General features: G+C 35.7%; 1 protein-coding gene and 1 long non-coding RNA gene across 3 annotated transcripts; one reads left to right on the top strand and one right to left on the bottom strand.

The window, feature by feature from the left end:
• The first annotated feature begins 6,910 nt into the window (after positions 1 to 6,910).
• LOC107891488 (uncharacterized) lies at positions 6,911 to 7,604 on the top strand. 2 transcript variants are annotated; one of them, XR_001682232.2, is made up of 2 exons: positions 6,911 to 7,284; positions 7,445 to 7,604. It is a non-coding gene; the product is annotated as an uncharacterized lncRNA (long non-coding RNA). The 2 variants fall into 2 exon arrangements; XR_001682231.2 differs by having other exon boundaries at positions 6,917 to 7,345.
• Positions 7,605 to 10,651: 3,047 nt separating this feature from the next.
• On the bottom strand, positions 10,652 to 13,281 carry LOC107891489 (zinc finger protein BALDIBIS). The gene is made up of 3 exons (XM_016816313.2): positions 12,749 to 13,281; positions 12,260 to 12,656; positions 10,652 to 12,079 (listed from the first exon to the last, which is right to left on the bottom strand). Exons 1-3 carry the CDS (start codon positions 12,882 to 12,884, stop codon positions 11,092 to 11,094), a joined length of 1,521 nt encoding a protein of 506 aa, XP_016671802.2. The 5' UTR covers positions 12,885 to 13,281; the 3' UTR covers positions 10,652 to 11,091.
• Between the last annotated feature and the right edge of the window lie 4,817 nt (positions 13,282 to 18,098).

Genomic DNA, 18,098 nt, shown 5'->3' with positions numbered 1-18,098 from the left:
CGAGAAAAAATCGAAGCCCAGTAAGTTAGGGCACGAGTTCTCGGATTTTCAAATACGGAATATTGCCTTTATTATTGAAATTTTAAAAAGATATTTGGCTATTTGGTCGAATGAAAAATCAAAACCCAGCACGTTAGGGCACGTTTTCTCGAATTTTCCAAATGCGAAATATTGCCTTAATTTAAAACTTTCCTTTTTTGAATAATTGCGAGTACAATATTCGAACAAGATGCATTTGTTTTATTTAGGATAAGATACAATGATTTATTATTGGAGTGTGTAAAATCGAGCGTAACTTTGAAGTGATGAAATGAAATTGAATGATAACGGAACATGACGTAACAATTTATGAATAAAATGATACATCAATGCAAGACAAATATACAAGGATACGAATAAGCAAATTATAGTATGCTCAAGGGCAATGAACACGCAACATATCTAAATTAAATACCAACACTAATAAATAAAGACCCATTAATTAGACAAACAATTAAGAAAATGTAAAAGCAAAATAAAAGATGTAAAAACGATGTTAAAATGATAGTGATGAGTTTAAAATAAATAATGCCAAACAAGAAATTTGAGATTAATAATATATAAGTCAATTTAAAAAAACATATATAAGTATAAGATACATAATATAAGAAAGGAAAAATCTTTGAAAAGAAAAACAAATGAAGCATTTTAAAAATAAATAAGTTGTGTTTAAAAGGTATATAATAATAAAACAAATTCAACGAAATAATGCATAAAATGAGTTCAAAATAAAAAAAAAACAATTTAAAGAAAGTAGTATGAAACAGTTTATAATGGTTAATATATATATATATAACGCATCCTAACATAAAATAAAATAAGCAATAAAAGCAAATCAATATATCATTTATATATATATAAAAATTTGGAATGTTATATAGGATAGGAAGTTTAAAACGATATGTATAAACAAAAATGTTTAATATAAATAAAACGTAAAAGTAAAAGTAAAAATAAAATAAAATAAAAAATAAAAATAATAGTAATAAAACTGTTAAATGAAATATATATAGAAAAAGGAAAAAAAAACTTCATAGTTTAAAAAGCAAATAAAGATGAAATCCAAACAGATAAGAAAATTAATAATAATAGACAAAAACAATTTAAAAGAAAAAAATCAAAAATAAATATTTACAGAACCAAGGATGAAATTGGAATCAGCCTAGAATCAGTGGGTTAAAACTGTAAATAAATAAGAGGTATTTAGGGTCCAAGTGGGACAAGCTTTAAATATTAGGGACTGATTGGGAAAATATCCCCAAACCTCATGCATTCAGTCCCAGTACGGACTAAAATGAAACGCATGAAGAATTATACGACCAAATTAAAAAAAATTAAAAGACCAGATTGCATTAAGGCGTCAAAGAAGAAGGACCAATTGCAGAAATTACCCCTTTAGGGCATGAATGTGCAAATTCCCTCCCTCAAACGGCGCCGTTTCCACTATAACAGCTAAAAAAAATCACTTAGTTTAGTAGTTTCAAATTTTTTTTACAGAGAATAGAAAATTTAAAAGGGACTTTCCCTTTCTTTGCTAGGGTTTCAGCCTAGCTTAGGAACCCAAATGCCAGACCACCTCGCGCCGCCGCGGCACCCCGAGAACGGCGACCGACGTCGCACAAAGCAGGGCCTTTAAGCCCGTTTCTCAGGTTTCGGGGAGGAGCGCCTCTTTTCCCACAAAGAAGAAAAGAGAACGAAGCCTCCCTTTCCTCAACCTTCAGCCCTTGCGATGGAGATCGGCCCTCCGACAAAGCGGTCACGGGGCCTCTCCGGTAAGTCTCTTTGTTAAGAAATGGCTTAAAATTGGTAGTGGATTGTTGTTAGTGGGTTGTTGGTGGTAGTGGATTAGTGGATGGTTGTTGGTGTCCATTTTCAACCACAAATCTTTGCCAAAGTTTTGGACAATTATGTCCTTGAACTCTCTTATAAATAGAGAGGTTCATTAGCCATATTCATCAATCCCAAACCAAGAGAGAGCAAAGCTTGTTCTTTGAAAGCTAGGATTTTAGCTTTCGGGTTTTCTATAGGGGTTGAGAGTTGTGAGGTTCTCGGGTTGTGTCTTGAGTGTAAAACACTTGTAATCTTCATCTTGTTATAGTGAAATTTCTTTTCGCCTCTGCCCGTGGACGTAGGCATTAAAGCCGAACCACGTAAATCCTTGTGTTCACTTTATTTTTCGTTCCGGTCAATTTACTTGTAGTCATATCGGAGTTCTCGAATCGATCCTTTACGCAACAAATTGGTATCAGAGCGTAGTTGAAGGAGTGATAATATTTTCTGAATTGCCCTGTGACTGCAGCTTTGTCTGATCTTTCACATCAGGAAGAAAATATTATCATTCATTCAAAGGTTCCAAATTATGGCTACAAGTGTTTCATCGACTAAGTATGATGTCGAGAAATTTACCGGGAAAAATAGTTTCAGTTTATGGCGCATCAAGATGCGGGCAGTGCTGGTTCAACAAGGATTGCTAAAAGCATTGTCTGGTAAAGATAAATTACCAAGCACGCTTTCGGAAGAGCAAAAGGATGACATGCTAGAAAGAGCACATAGTGCTATTCTGCTATGTCTAGGAGATGAAGTGCTACGAGAAGTAGCGGATGAGAAAACCGCGTCCGGTTTGTGGCTCCGGTTAGAGAGCAAGTACATGACGAAGTCATTGACGAACCGGCTCTACCTCAAGCAAAGACTCTATGCCCTGAAGATGGAGGAAGGTACACCTGTTTCCCAGCACCTGGATAAATTCAATTCCATTATCATGGATTTGAATAATATCGATAACAAAATCGATGATGAGGACCAAGCAATAATTGTTTTGTGTTCTTTGCCTCCCTCGTATGAGAATTTTGTTGATACAATGATGTACGGTCGTGATGACCTGACTCTAGAGGAGGTGAAAAATGCCTTAAGTTCCAGTGAGTTGAGGAAGAAAATCACTGGTAAGGTGGTCGAAAACAATGAAGGCGAAGGCTTGGTTGCTCGAGGAAGATCCAAGGCAAAGGGTGGAAGTTCAAGTAAAAGCCATCCTAGATCGCAGTCCAAGAAGAGAATACAGTGCTACTACTGTAAGAAGTACGGGCACATGAAGGTAGATTGTCCGAAAAGGAAGGAGAAATCAGAATCACAGGAGCAACAAAATGATCGTGCGAATGTAGCTGATGCAGATTCTTCAAGTGATGCCGAGATCGTTCTTGCAGTATCCGACTCTTACGCTGGTGGGAGATGGATTCTTGATACGGGAGCTACATTTCATATAAGTACTTCGAAAGATGCATTCTCAACATACGAGAAGCATTCTGGTTCAGTACTAATGGGAAATGACCACGCATGTCAAGTCATGGGGATTGGCACAGTTCGTATAAAGATGTTTGACGGTATTGTTAGAACTCTAACTGATGTTCGGCACATTCCAGAAATGAAGAAAAATTTGATCTCTTTGAGTACGTTGGACAAGAAAGGCTTTCGGTACTCTGCTGAAGGTGGAGTTCTCAAGGTATTCTCGGGTGCTTTGACTGTGATACGTGGTAATTTGGAGCGGGGCCTTTACTTCCTCGATGGTTCCTCGGTTACAGGTGTTGCGGGAGTGTCATCATCAGATGATCTAGATTCTGACACCACGAAGTTATGGCATATGCGGCTCGGGCATATGAGCGAGAGAGGCTTATCGGTGCTAAGCAAACGAGGATTATTGTCTGGGCAGTGTACAGGAAAGTTGAATTTCTGTGAGCACTGCGTCTTCGGTAAGCAGACTCGGGTAAAGTTCAGCACTGGGATTCACAAGACAAAAGGCACAGTGGATTACTTCCATTCTGACCTTTGGGGGCCTTCTCCGACAATTTCTAAAGGTGGTTACAGATATCTGCTTACCTTTATCGATGATTACTCGAGAAAGGTTTGGGTGTATTTTCTGAAGAGCAAGTATGAGGTTCTCATCAACTTCAAGCAATTTAAAGCTTTGATCGAAAATCAAACAGGAAAGAAGATCAAGCGATTCCGGACGGATAATGGCTTGGAGTTTTGCTCAGGTGAATTCAATGAGTTCTGCAAAAATGAAGGAATAGTGAGACACCGCACTGTTCGTCGAACACCACAACAAAATGGAGTTGCAGAACGCATGAATAGAACTCTCTTGGAGCGAGCTCGTTGCATGCGATCAAATGCTGGGCTCGGTGAAGAATTTTGGGCTGAAGCTGTTAATACTGCTTGTTATTTGGTTAACAGATCTCCGTCAACAGCTATTGAGCTGAAGACTCCTGAGGAAGTATGGTCTGGTTCTCCTGCTGATTACTCTGGTTTAAGAGTGTTTGGCTGCCCTGCGTATGCTCATGTAAATGAGGGAAAACTCAAACCGAGGGCGAAGAAATGCATATTTCTTGGATACGGCCAAGGGGTGAAAGGATACAGGTTGTGGTGTCCTGATCCGGTTTCGTCCAAGTTCATCATCAGCAGAGATGTGACTTTTGATGAGTCATCCATGCTTCGATCCACCACAAATTCCCGGGAAAAGGAGGAGTCAGATAGAATGGGAGATCACGGTGTTGAGAAGCAGGTGGAGTGTCAGGTGGACGCTCCAATTCCTACGGAAGGTACTTCAGTCCAGGATGATCAAGTTGAGGTGCAAGATTCCGATGAAGATGAGTCACCTCAAGAAAAACCATATAGCATTGCCACTGGAAGAACGAAGAGACAAATCAAACCAAATCCGCGTTACGCTAATCTGGTGTCTTTCGCGCTCAGTGTGGCGGAGTCCATTGGTATAGAACCTTCCAGTTATAATGAGGCTGTCACGTGTGATGAGTCGGCACAGTGGGCAATTGCTATGAGTGAGGAGATAGAATCTCTTCACAAGAACCATACTTGGGAGTTGGTTAAGCCGCCAAGAAACCAGAAGATAGTTGGTTGCAAATGGGTCTTCAAGAAAAAGGAAGGCATCCTAGGGGTTGAAGCAACTAGATTCAAGGCACGATTGGTTGCTAAAGGCTTCACTCAGAAAGAGGGGATTGACTACAATGAAGTTTTCTCCCCAGTCGTAAAGCATTCTTCCATTCGTGTATTACTTGCCATGGTGGCCAAGTCTGATCTAGAACTTGAGCAGCTTGACGTAAAAACGGCGTTCTTGCATGGTGAGCTCGAGGAAACAATCTACATGCGTCAACCAGAGGGTTTTACAGTTCCTGGTAAAGAAGACCATGTCTGTCTATTAAAGAAGTCTTTATATGGATTGAAACAATCCCCAAGGCAGTGGTACAAGCGGTTTGATAGCTTCATGATTCAGCATGGTTACACAAGATGTGACTATGATGCTTGTGTCTATCATCGGAAGCTCTCAGATGGTTCGCACATTTATTTGTTGCTGTATGTTGATGACATGTTAATTGCTTCCAAAAACATGTCGGAAATCAACAAGTTAAAGTCGCAGTTGAGTGGTGAGTTCGAGATGAAGGATCTGGGTGCTGCCAAGAAAATTTTGGGCATGGATATTCACAGAGATCGCAAGGCGGGCAAGCTTCGTGTGTCGCAGAAGAACTACATTGAAAAGGTTCTTCAACGCTTCGGCATGGATAAAGCGAAAACTGTGAGTACTCCGTTGGCACCACATTTCAAACTCTCTGCAGAGTTGTCACCACAATCTGATGAAGAAAAGCAGCAAATGTCTCACATTCCATACTCGAGTGCAGTTGGAAGCGTGATGTATGCAATGGTTTGCACTCGTCCAGACATTTCACATGCAGTTAGTGTGGTCAGCAGATACATGAGTTGTCCTGGCAAGGAACACTGGCAGGCCGTGAAATGGATTCTCAGGTACTTGAGAGGTTCTGCAGATTTATGCTTGGTATATGATCAGAGTGACTGCACTAGCAGTGTCACGGGCTATGTGGACTCTGATTATGCTGGAGATCTGGACAAAAGAAGATCTCTGACGGGTTATGTTTTCACTTATTCTGGAGGAGCCATTAGTTGGAAAGCTGTGTTACAGTCTACCGTAGCCTTATCTACGACTGAGGCGGAATATATGGCGTTAGCAGAAGCAGTGAAAGAAGCATTGTGGATGAAAGGTCTAGTAAGCAGTTTGGGTTTACAACAGGATTTCACTGTTGTATTTTGCGATAGCCAGAGTGCCATACATCTGACTAAAAATCAGATGTTTCATGAACGGACCAAACACATTGATGTCAGATATCATTTTGTTCGGGAACATGTTACGCAAGGTGACATTGTTATCAGCAAGGTTGCTACCGAGAAGAATCCTGCAGATATGTTAACTAAGGTGATCCCTGCATATAAGTTCAAGCATTGCTTGGACTTGATAGGTATTCGGGATTGATTAGCGCCAGAGAGGCGTTTGGAAGAGGTGATCCAGTTCGAGGAATTCACTATGATGTTCAGCTTGGTAAATTTCAAGCCAAGGTGGAGATTTGTTAAGAAATGGCTTAAAATTGGTAGTGGATTGTTGTTAGTGGGTTGTTGGTGGTAGTGGATTAGTGGATGGTTGTTGGTGTCCATTTTCAACCACAAATCTTTGCCAAAGTTTTGGACAATTATGTCCTTGAACTCTCTTATAAATAGAGAGGTTCATTAGCCATATTCATCAATCCCAAACCAAGAGAGAGCAAAGCTTGTTCTTTGAAAGCTAGGATTTTAGCTTTCGGGTTTTCTATAGGGGTTGAGAGTTGTGAGGTTCTCGGGTTGTGTCTTGAGTGTAAAACACTTGTAATCTTCATCTTGTTATAGTGAAATTTCTTTTCGCCTCTGCCCGTGGACGTAGGCATTAAAGCCGAACCACGTAAATCCTTGTGTTCACTTTATTTTTCGTTCCGGTCAATTTACTTGTAGTCATATCGGAGTTCTCGAATCGATCCTTTACGCAACACTCTTTCTTATTATTCTTGTTTATGAAAATAAAAAAAACAATTATATAAATCAAGATAAAAAAGAAAGATTGAAATAAAAGGAAAATCCTCTCAAAGTTTTGTTTTTTGTTTTTATTTCTCAAGATTCGTAAAGAGGTCGAAGACGATTACAAGTCTCTGATTTTTGGCTTTATAGCCAATCTAAACAACTTTTTGTTTCTTTTTTTTTGTTTTTTGCCTATTGCTGCTCGTTGTTGCGTGTTTTTGCTGTTTTGTAGGTGTTCTGACACGCGTGGAGGAGGCCTGGTACGCATGCGGCGGTTGACGGCTAAGAGCAGGGGCGTGCGGCATGCGGGGAGTTGGAGCGGCGCCAGTGGCTAGGCCTGCGGCTAGGGTTGTTTTGTCTTTCTTTTTTTAGCTGAAAAGAGTTTAAGTTTATGGGCTGTTGGTTTAATGTAAATGGACTTTTTTTGTTTTTATTATTTGGGTTTATTTGGCTGGTATGGGCCCGGGCAAAATTTGGGTCTTACAAATATATATATTTTTTCATATAGGAAAGTCCCAATTGAAGAAAAAGACAGAGCTAAAGTTTGTTGCTTTGAAACAAAGGACTTTACAATGGATTCAACCGTCAAGAATAAAGGGCCGAGGAAAGTGTAATGCGAGGACTCGATTCAGATTCAATTTCAATTAAGGGTATATTTGGATGGGCTGTGTGTTTATTTTTGATAAGAATAAAACAACAGTGATCCAAAGAGGGGCCTAAGTGAGTGATGATTTACTAACAAGATAAAACATTTCAATCTTTCAAGACTAGGTTTTCGAGTGTTGAGCCGAAGTAAAGATCAATTGAATAGCCTTGTGATGTTGAAGATTTAAGAAAATACAAGGAACCCAAATTTTAAAGGGAGAAATATATGTGTAGAAAATTAAATCACTCTAAATTTAAATTTTAGTATTATTTCAATTATTTATCGAATAACGTCTTTATAAAAATATTGAAATATGTTATAAGTCTTTGTACTTTTTATAAATTTAGAATTTAGTCTTTTTCCTTTATTTGACCACAATGGTTTTTTTTTTTCAGTTAAAAATGTCTACCAACACTTCTACAAAATGAATTCACCCTCTCCCCATTCTCATAATCTGTAAAAGAATTGGCATAATCTATGGAGGCTCAAATTTTCGTTCAAGATGAACTCTATGTAATAGCTTGATGGTCAAGGATGTTCACCACCCCAAGTGTGACCTGTGTTCAAATCGCACTAGTCGCGTTTGTTGTTCAAGCTTTGCTGTAAATCACCAAAAAAAATTCTCCTTCAAGATCATTGTCTTCCTTTGAAAAATCTGCAACTCCAGAACATCTCTTTCTCCGTTGTCATTTTGCAAGAGAGATTTGGTTTGGTTCCCCCCTCACGATTCAATCTGAATCTTTTAATTCCTTATCTGTTTCTCGTTGGCTTCTCTAATGGCTCAACACTAACAACGTCAATTCTCAGGAATCCAATTCTTTCATTACCCTCACTACTTGGTCACTCTGGATCATTTGGAAAACCAGAAATGATCTCATTTTTAAAAAAAAATCCCTAACCACTTGAGTAACTTCCTTTTCATCAACAATTTTGTTCTGTCGATTTCTTGCTCCTTTGACCCCTCATTCCTCTCACCCTCTTCCCCAAAGAGCACTTACCATTGATCAATGGGACCCTCCCTGGATTCTCAGTTTTGATGTCTTTAAGTCTAACGATTCTGGCCTCATCGGTGGCGCGACCATTATTTCTAGCCCTGATGTCTCGCGCTTCTTACAGGCCAGCAACTACAAAATGACGTCCTTCTCCAAACTAGGTTACTAACCCTTCGTTCCATCCTTCTTATCCTGAAAGACAACGTCACTTGTTGAAACCTACTTAATTTTGATAAAAAGAATGGCACGATATCATTATTGGACGCTCCATTCTAAGATGGAAACTCCAACCAGCCTATGCAACAGCTTCTCCAGAAAGTCCTTATCCAACAATGCAAATATGCCAACCGACACCTCAGGAAGGAGACTAAACAATGGGCCACCATTGCCTCAAAATCTATTATTAACATGACTCTTACTTTGCAATTGTACTAAAAATGTGGATTAAATTTAAAATGTACGAAGAATACAAAATTTTGGAGTATATTTTAACCTGGTAAAAATATTACTTGTGTATTATATACCAACACAAGCAATTACTTTTTTAAAGAAAATACTATTATTAATAGGAATCATGAACAACAATAATTGAAAGACATGACATATAGTACAAATAATAAATAAATCACTATAAATTAATACACAAATATCATGTATGTAAAGTAATATCAAAACAAAAAAAGGACAATTTGACAATAATTGCAACATTGGAATAATTCGGAAACAAACTAGACATGCATCAACTTAATCAAATTATGATATTAACATACTTTATACTTGTTCAAGCCTAGTTCGGTCCGAAATATGAGCCTAAAAATTTGCCCAAACCCGCTCATATTTATAAAAGACAAACCCAAACCAATTTTAGGCTCACCCATATTTTTTTTTAAAAAAAAATTTAAATTATATTATTTTAATATTTAATAAAATTTTATATATTTTTTATTTATTGAACGTTTTTATATAGTCATCTTAACATTATTTTAATGTTTATGTTAGAGTAATATTATATATTTTGTATAGGTTTATTTTTTTAATATGTTCTAAATTACATAATATATTTATAAAAATAACATAATATAAAGTATCATAAACTTAAAAATAGACCGGGTTGGGATGGGCTCTGGCCTAAGCCTTGAATGTTCAAGCCCGATCCTAACTCATATTTTAAAAGTGCCTAATTTTTTTTTTGCCCAAACCCTCCCAAATTTCGGATGTTAGAATTATTATTTTAGACTATTCAAAAAGTAAAATATTACCTTTAATTAAATGAAAAAACTTTTGAAATAAACAATTTAATGTAAATATTTGTAGCTTTAGCTTCTTTTTTTTCTAAATTTTATTAATTCCCTAAACAAAATTCCTTACATCATCGTGTATTTCACATTGAAAAAAACAAAAACGTTAAATTCAAAAATATTTGATAAAATAAAATAAATAAAAAAAACCACATGTGAAGAATATTAGTTGTGGTATAGTTTAGGAACATGGTGCATGGGGCGAGAATTGAATGGAAGTGGCCAGATTCGTTGGCCTACCAATTTTCCTAAAGTATCCTATGCTATCAATGATTCAAGTTTGAGTTGGAATTGTTCGACACTCTTCTGGTATAAATTTTGTATCTGCCAAATAAACTGAAACCAATAAAAACATATTTTGATTGAAGCCTGACCCTATCTAAAGCAACATCATTTTCACATGCAAAAAATAAAAATACATTAATTTTATCTCATAAAATAACCATTCATTCAAACGCAAAATTTAGAAAAATTATTTGATGTCATCAGTCTTATTTGTAAAAGAGTAAAGTTGATTATTCCCTTTCTACTAATATGACAAAGTGATGAATACACACAAGATTCTGTGGATGCTTTTAGTCGATTTTATAACGTGAAGTGGGAAAACTTTTTCCCTTTCTCAAAATAAGATCTCAGCTTTTTGCTGTTCGCATCATATAAGTATCATGGCTCAGTTCTTATTTGTATGTTTGTGATTAAGTTGAAAGGTAAAATGTAATCTAGTCATTCGTGCAATATTTTTTTATTCTAAAATAGAAAAGGGCACTTGAACATGCATATATGGTAATTTTTCGAATTTTATTTCAGTCCAGCTTTGAAAATAGTGTGGGAATCACAGTGCAAATTTAAAACTAAAATCACAAAAAAGCTGTCAAAATAATAATAATAATAAAACAAGTTTACTAGTAGAAAAACACTAGACTGGTATACTACTAATAATAATAACAATAAGAAGAACAAAACAAAACAAAAAATGGTGAAAACTCTACGTGCATGGAGGGCCCAAACACTGCCATGTCTCTTTCTCTTCAGTCGAGTGGTCCCATCACAAGACTCCCCTCCCCTCCCCTCCCCTCCCTGAGTTGACTCGTTCCTTGCTGCTTCCTTTCTTCTCAGTATAATAAACTCATCACTCATCTCCATTTTCATTAAGCTGGCATGCACCTCCATTAAGCACCTTTGACCTACCTCTTCTGTCTCAAACTAGTCTTAACTGGAATCAACTCCATGGCTGAACTGAGCCCATTGAAGCAAACTTGGCAAACTCTTGCTGGAAGAAGGGTCTGCTTGATTCACTTCCCACACCAAGGAAGTCCCTGGTTAAGCTTGCTTCCACTTCATTCGCATTTGTGTTCAGCTTTGATGCAACCGCTTGGCCGCCTTGTCTTTCATTTGCCTTCATGGAGGCGTTATTGACAAATGACCCATCTTTGATGATGGCTGCTTGCGTTGAAGGCAATGAACTCACTACCTCGTTTATGTTCTCAGATTGATTTGCTTGCTTAAACAGCTTGTAATACGCTTCATTTTTGTTGTGGTCATTGATGGGGCTCGGAATTGTTGAAGCGGGTGAGCTCATTAACCCAAATAATCCACTGTTAGTGATTGCAGGGTTGCTTCTTGTAGATCCCGTTTGGGCTGCTTTTTGCAGGAGAGCAGTGGCTGACATGTGAGTGTGGTTTTGTCGGAGACTATTCCGGGTATTGTTCGAATACAAAGATGTTATCGATTCAGACAAATCTCCCATGTTCTCTTCTTGTTTTGGTCCTCTTTGCAATACTGATGACATAGAGAGGTTGGCACCTGGAAATGATGCCTGTGGGTACTGGCTGAGCCATTGTTGTGATTGTGATAGTGAACCGAACATGTTCATTGGTGCAGCAGCTATTCCCAATTCAGGCAAGCTTGTAGATTTTGGTGCTAAGAAAGCATTAGCATTGCTTTGGATACCAATTGGGTTAAGCTGAGAATTAGCTTGGTCGAGCCATAATTGTAGCCTTGGCTTTTGCAAACCACTGTCGACTAGCTCTGAACCAGCAGCAAACTCTGGCCTAAAGCCTGTTTCGTAGTTATCGGCCCCTCCAATGTGTGTCAAATCATTTGTAAAAGCTGACGGATTCATAGTCGTCGTTGAAACCGAAGTGAACCTTCCACTTTCTTCAGCTAAAGCGTCACAGAAAGCTCTATGAGTGATGAAACTATCCTTCCTGCATGACAAAAAATGAAAAAAAAGCCCATATCAAAGAAGCTGATATATATCCACTTTTGGGTCAGACAACATTAAAATTAAATGCTCAATATGTTAGCATTTAAGTCCTCAACAAACTAATCATATGGAAAACCTTACATAGATATATATATATGTGTGTGTACTGTATTTGCAATACCTGGAAAAGAGGGTTCCACAGTCACATCTATACTCCCTAGTGCCACAAATCTTACTATGAGCTTTCCAATCAGACTGAACTGCATACTTCTTTGAACATTTCTCGCACTTCCATTTCTTTTCACCATGTTTACGGCTAAAGTGTTTCTTTATGCCGGTGAGGTCACCTAGTGCTCTCGATGGGTCATGGTGGACGCAGGTCTTTTCAGGGCAGATGTAAACTTTCTTTCTAACCTCTTTGTTTGTTCTTTGCTTGAGCTTCCATGGCAGATTGTGACCTCTCCTGTGGAGCTGTAAGTTCTGGTCCCTTTGGAAACCCTTGTTGCAGATTTCACAGAGGAATCTGTTGGTCGCCATTAGAGACTTTGGAGATAAAGCTATAACTTCTGCATCTGGATCTGCTTATTCCCACAAAAAAAAAACAACAAAACCCATCAAGGAAAGCAGTTGTAAAAATAAAATCAAACAAGAATGAAGTTGACAGACTTGCCTGGTGTGCCTGGCAAATTTCTTTTCTTCTTGGAGGGATTCACACTAAGAGTAGGGTTAGGGTTTGGATTTGGTTGTTGAGTCAACCCTCTGATGGTGGAAGGAATTGAATTGGAAATCCCATCGTGAGACATCATTTTTGGTGATTTGATGAAGTGATGAAGCACTGCAAATCTATCCAAAAGTGGCTAAACAAAATAAAAACCAAAACACCGCAAGCTGAAGCAGCTTTGTTTGTAGTACTTCAAAAACTGAAGATAATACTAAAAAAGCCAAAAGGCTTTACTACAAAGTAAGCACAACCCAACAATTCTGTTTTCTTGTTTCTTGTGTTTTTTAATCTTAAAAACAAGAGAAAGCTTGATTTTTTGAACTCAAAGGCAAGGATACAAGAGCTTGTTTAGAAATTGGGTTAAAACCCAGAAGAAAACTCCAAAAAGAAAGCTAGCTGGAGAGAATATTTTTCCTCCTCTCCATCCCTTTCTCTCACCTTATCTTACACGGCTTCTCTTTCCAAGTCAGCCATGAGCCAGAGACTCAGATGGACCACCTTTCTATTTTATATTATATATTATATTCAAATATACAAATTACACTTAACGATATAGCATGGAGAAATTTGGGATGAGAAATCGAATCCTGGATTCAGTTATTTTAATTTTTTAAATTTGGATATTACTTATTATACAATTAAAATTATCATTTGCTGTAGTTTTAATGTAGATATGAATAGATATTTTGGATATTCGTTATTTAAATAATAATGTGACTCGAATTTAGGCATCTGAATTTATTGGATATCAAAAGCGTATAATTTGACTTTATATATATAATTTTTGTAGATTTAAATATCTAAAAAAATATTAAAAATTGTGAAATTAATTTTGTACGAATTTTAAATATTAACTTAGATTTAATTAATAATACTTAGATAATTTGTGGATAATAAATAGATTCCGAATTTGAGATAAATTTGAGATTCAGATTCAGATAATTTAAAAAATGCAAGTATTCCATCCATTGCCAATTAAAAAATAGATTGGAGAGAGAGAGAATGAATTAGGTAAAATTACTGTACAAATGTCTTGTATGTTAGAGAATTAAAGGAAATGGACATACATGATATTTTTAAGTGATGTGATATGTTCATTCAAAATGTTATAATGTAATAAACTCGACTGGTTACATTTAATCCATGAATAGAGTGGTATGAAATCAGGTGGGGTTAACTATAACTATTTGAGTGTTTTTAAAGAGTCTTTGTTAGAGAACAATGGTCATGGTTATGTGATAGAAGAGTGGCTTTGGATTATCTGGATGCGGCTAAAGGTAGAATATTTTCTCTGGCTTGTTAGAAAGGATAGCTTTGCCTTCAAAGTGGTTTTTGAGAGATAGAGTAGTGCAATTGTTGTGTTATCAATGACCTTGCTGTTGGTGTAAGACATATGAAGAATATAGCTCTCATATACTCATGTATGATATTCCAATGGTGGGGGGGGGGGTAATGCCGTCTTCACCTAAAGAGATGCTTATCCAGTGTTATGCTGGTGTTTTAAAACAAAGATGGATGATTGGGTGTGGGGTTACGTTGTGTTTCATTTGGCTAATGAGGAATAAATGGCAAGCTTGTAATGGTTTAGAGACTGTTTTCCTTTGTAAACTGAGATCACTATTTTGGAGGGATTGTGCTGTACCAAAGAGGCATGTTGGCGGGTCTCTCCAAAGCTATGTGATGTTGCCAGTTCCTTTCCTTCGTAGAGAGTCGGAATTTCTTGGAATCCTCTTGCTGAAAACACCCATGGATTTGCATGCGGTGGCTACATTAAAGGTGTTGAGGGATGGGTGTTCAATTCTGAAATTCGACCATGGAAGTTTTGGAACATCTTTAATGAGATTGATTGTTGTATTCACATTGTTAAAAACGTATATTTCGATGGGCAAATGGGTTGGCTGACCCCCTTGCCAAACTAGGCATTGGTAGAACCTCGTTTTTCTATGCTTGGTTATAAGGTGATTAGTGATGTACCCCCGATTTTGTACTTTGCTGAGCAAAAAAGAAATGACAAAAATTTCAAAATTTGGAGAATAAAAATAATTAAATTAAAATAATTTTACAATTTATTACTCTCCTCTCTCATAATAGGTGTGCATATCATTATTAGTGGTTGAAATAAAAAAAACACTCAAACAAGAAAAGTTGGTCAACAAAATTTAAACATTTCCATTATGTACTCGCAATAAAAAATAAACAACTCTAAAAGGCAATGAAAAAAAGTTAAAGATTTTCTCACTTATAACTTTTGAAGAGTAATCAAATTCAATAGTATTCAAAAAGAGATGAGATCACTCTCTAACAAAGTTGTCTTAAGGCTCTAAGAAGCTAACGAAAAACTTGGAAGTAAGTTGCGTAGAGAAAACATATTAGAATGCATAATGGACTAAGAAAAGCTAAAATAAAATAAAACCTATTGCTAGAATAATAAAAATAAACCACCCAACTGAAAACTCGAAAGAATGGAAAACAACTTAAAATTTTCATTCCAGGCATTCCCGATGTACTAAAATCACGAAAATTAAACTGAAGCCTTCTTATATTATAAATATCATATCTAAAAATTTTGGACATGAAATTCAACCCACAAAAAACTATTAATTTTTTTTTGTTCATTTTTTGAGAGACCGATTTAAGTAAAATTGACAAAGCACTTTATATAACATAAGGAAACAACACACAAATACCTAAATCTAATACCAAATGCTAATGAAACACTTTATATAACACGGTATAAGATTAATAGTCGAATTGTACTCAACAAATTTAACCGTTACTATTTAAATTAGGATTAAAATTTTAAAATTTAAAAATCATAAAAATTAAAATTAATTAAATTAAAATAAAACTAAGTCCAAAACTTATATAGGAGCAAAATAAATGTTGAAAAAAGAAGTTGAATATTATTATTTGAAAGAAAGAGGAAAAGAATGATGATGAGGAAGGAGAAAAGAAAGTATAAAATAATGTAAAAAGGGATGGGGGGGTGATTGAATGAAAAGGGAGTTGCCTTTACAGCCAAAGTGTTCAGATTGAAGATTGTTTAAAGGGAAAAAAATGATTATGTTATAATTGTAGCAAGAAGCATGGAGATTTTCTTATTGGGTTAAAAACATAAATAAAAAGGTGAAAAGATTGAGAGAGAAAAAGGGAGGGGGATGGTTGGCGCCCGTGAGAAGTGAGTGGACAGAAGGCAAAAGGCAATGGGCGGAGGGGACCCCCAATTGAGATTTGTCAGTAGCTAAAGCTTATCGACATAAGGTTCCGGTTAGTTTAGTTTACTTTGAATTTCAAAAAAAATATCCTACTTTTTAAAATCTCACATTTCATACCCCTACTCTCATCAAATGTGACCTTTGTTATCTTGGGATGACGTCATATTTAGTATTTATATTTTTCATAAAATGTTAAGTGTAGTATTTACATTTTAAAAATGTATAATGTGATATCTGAATTATTAATATGTGTTTTATTATGGTATTTGATGTTAATAACGTTAGTGAATTGCTAAACCAACCAATAAAAATTTGACACGTGAAATTTTTTTCTCAAATCATTAAGTTCATATGAATAATATTATATTATGTGATAAATTAAATTAAAAATTAACTAAACATATGGTTGATAAAAAATAAATATTAAACTTACATAATAAAAAAATTGTCATCTTCTCCATTTAAGTAAATGGTCATCTTCTCCGAAGAGCTTCCATTTGAAATAGTATTTTTAATTGATTTTTAAATAATATCAAGTACTTTCATGTAGGTCTAGTATTTACTTCTTCTTTTTTTATTAATCATATGTTTTGTTATTTGTTTTTCTAATTTAATTTAATTTAATTATTTTAGTTTTATTTTGGTTCTCGCATAATGTTATATTATTTATGTGAACTTGATGATTTGAAAAACAAATCTACGTGTCGAATTTTTATTGGTTCGTTTAGCAATTTACTAACGGTGTTAACACCCACTACCATAATAAAACAAATATTGATAGTTTAGGTACCACATTATACATTTTCAAAGTACAAGTACCACATTGGACATTTTATGAAAGTAAATGTACCATAATAAAACACATATTGATAGTTCAAATACCACATTAAATATTTTCAAAGTACAGGGATCATATTGGACATTTTATGAAAATACATGTACCAAATGTGATATATTATCCCTTTTGTTTTTCACACACTTACCAGATGTGCCATAATCTAATATAATTAAAGAACTTTTACCTGTTTTATGTTATTTTGAAAAAAAATTATAATTATAAAGATAATAAAATTATTTTATTTAAAAATATTATATTTTAGCATTTTTATTTGGTTTCTCAAATTACAGACAATTGTTGTAACACCCCGATACCTGACTCAATCACCAAGTTTAAGTTACAAGGTGCGACATTCGTTGTCGGAGCAACTACAATCAATAGCATTCAAGTCAACATCATTATACATTTAAATACAAGCAAATCATGCATATTAAACAATGCATTACCATTTTTGGGTCTTATATGAGCCTACGAAAACTTTTTTATTAACTTGGGATTGAAATGAATCAAATAGTAAAGATTACAAAACTTTGAGTTGACGTTCTGACTTCGAGGATTTCCTCGTCGTGACGTGACTCTCTAACTAGGGTTCGCCGTGACATTAAGGTCATGTCGTCGCAACAAGGACGCTGAATTGTTTCTCGTCGCAATGCCAAAGGTTCGTCGTTGCGACATGACAAATTGTTACTTTCAAAATCAACCTGTTACAAGTTTAAATGACTTGAAATCACATGTATATCTTGCCATACAACCAAATCATCAACTTACCAAATGATATCAAGCGAAAATATACCAAAATGGTAGTCTCCAAAAACATTAAATATCAAGTCCAACCAAAAATTCTAACAAATGCATATACCTTAAGACTCCAAATCAACTATATGAACATATTCAAGCACAATTTCTAAACATTTGCATAAGATCACAACATGTACAGCTTAACCATTTGAAACATTTAGCAATGTGTCCCTCGGTACATGCCACAAGATCAAAATGAACAAACTATACAAACTTTGTTGAGTCGAAAATGGTGGTTTGGATGTTGGCTTCAACTCTTGAGGATTCGAGGAGAAACTAAACCTGCGCACAAAAAAATAAACCGTACGTTAAGCAATAGGGCTCAGTTGTACTTTCATGATTCAAGATATCATAATATAACATAAGTAGTATGACATAAGACATATGAACTCATAATGCAACCTCGGTATGATCATATATATATATATGAAGATGAGCATATACCAAA

The sequence above is a fragment of the Gossypium hirsutum genome, chromosome D09 (genome assembly GCF_007990345.1).
Source record: "Gossypium hirsutum isolate 1008001.06 chromosome D09, Gossypium_hirsutum_v2.1, whole genome shotgun sequence".
Taxonomy (NCBI): Eukaryota; Viridiplantae; Streptophyta; class Magnoliopsida; order Malvales; family Malvaceae; genus Gossypium; species Gossypium hirsutum.
Note: the sequence above shows the minus strand (reverse complement) of the source record. Positions and strands in the feature narration are given on the sequence as shown.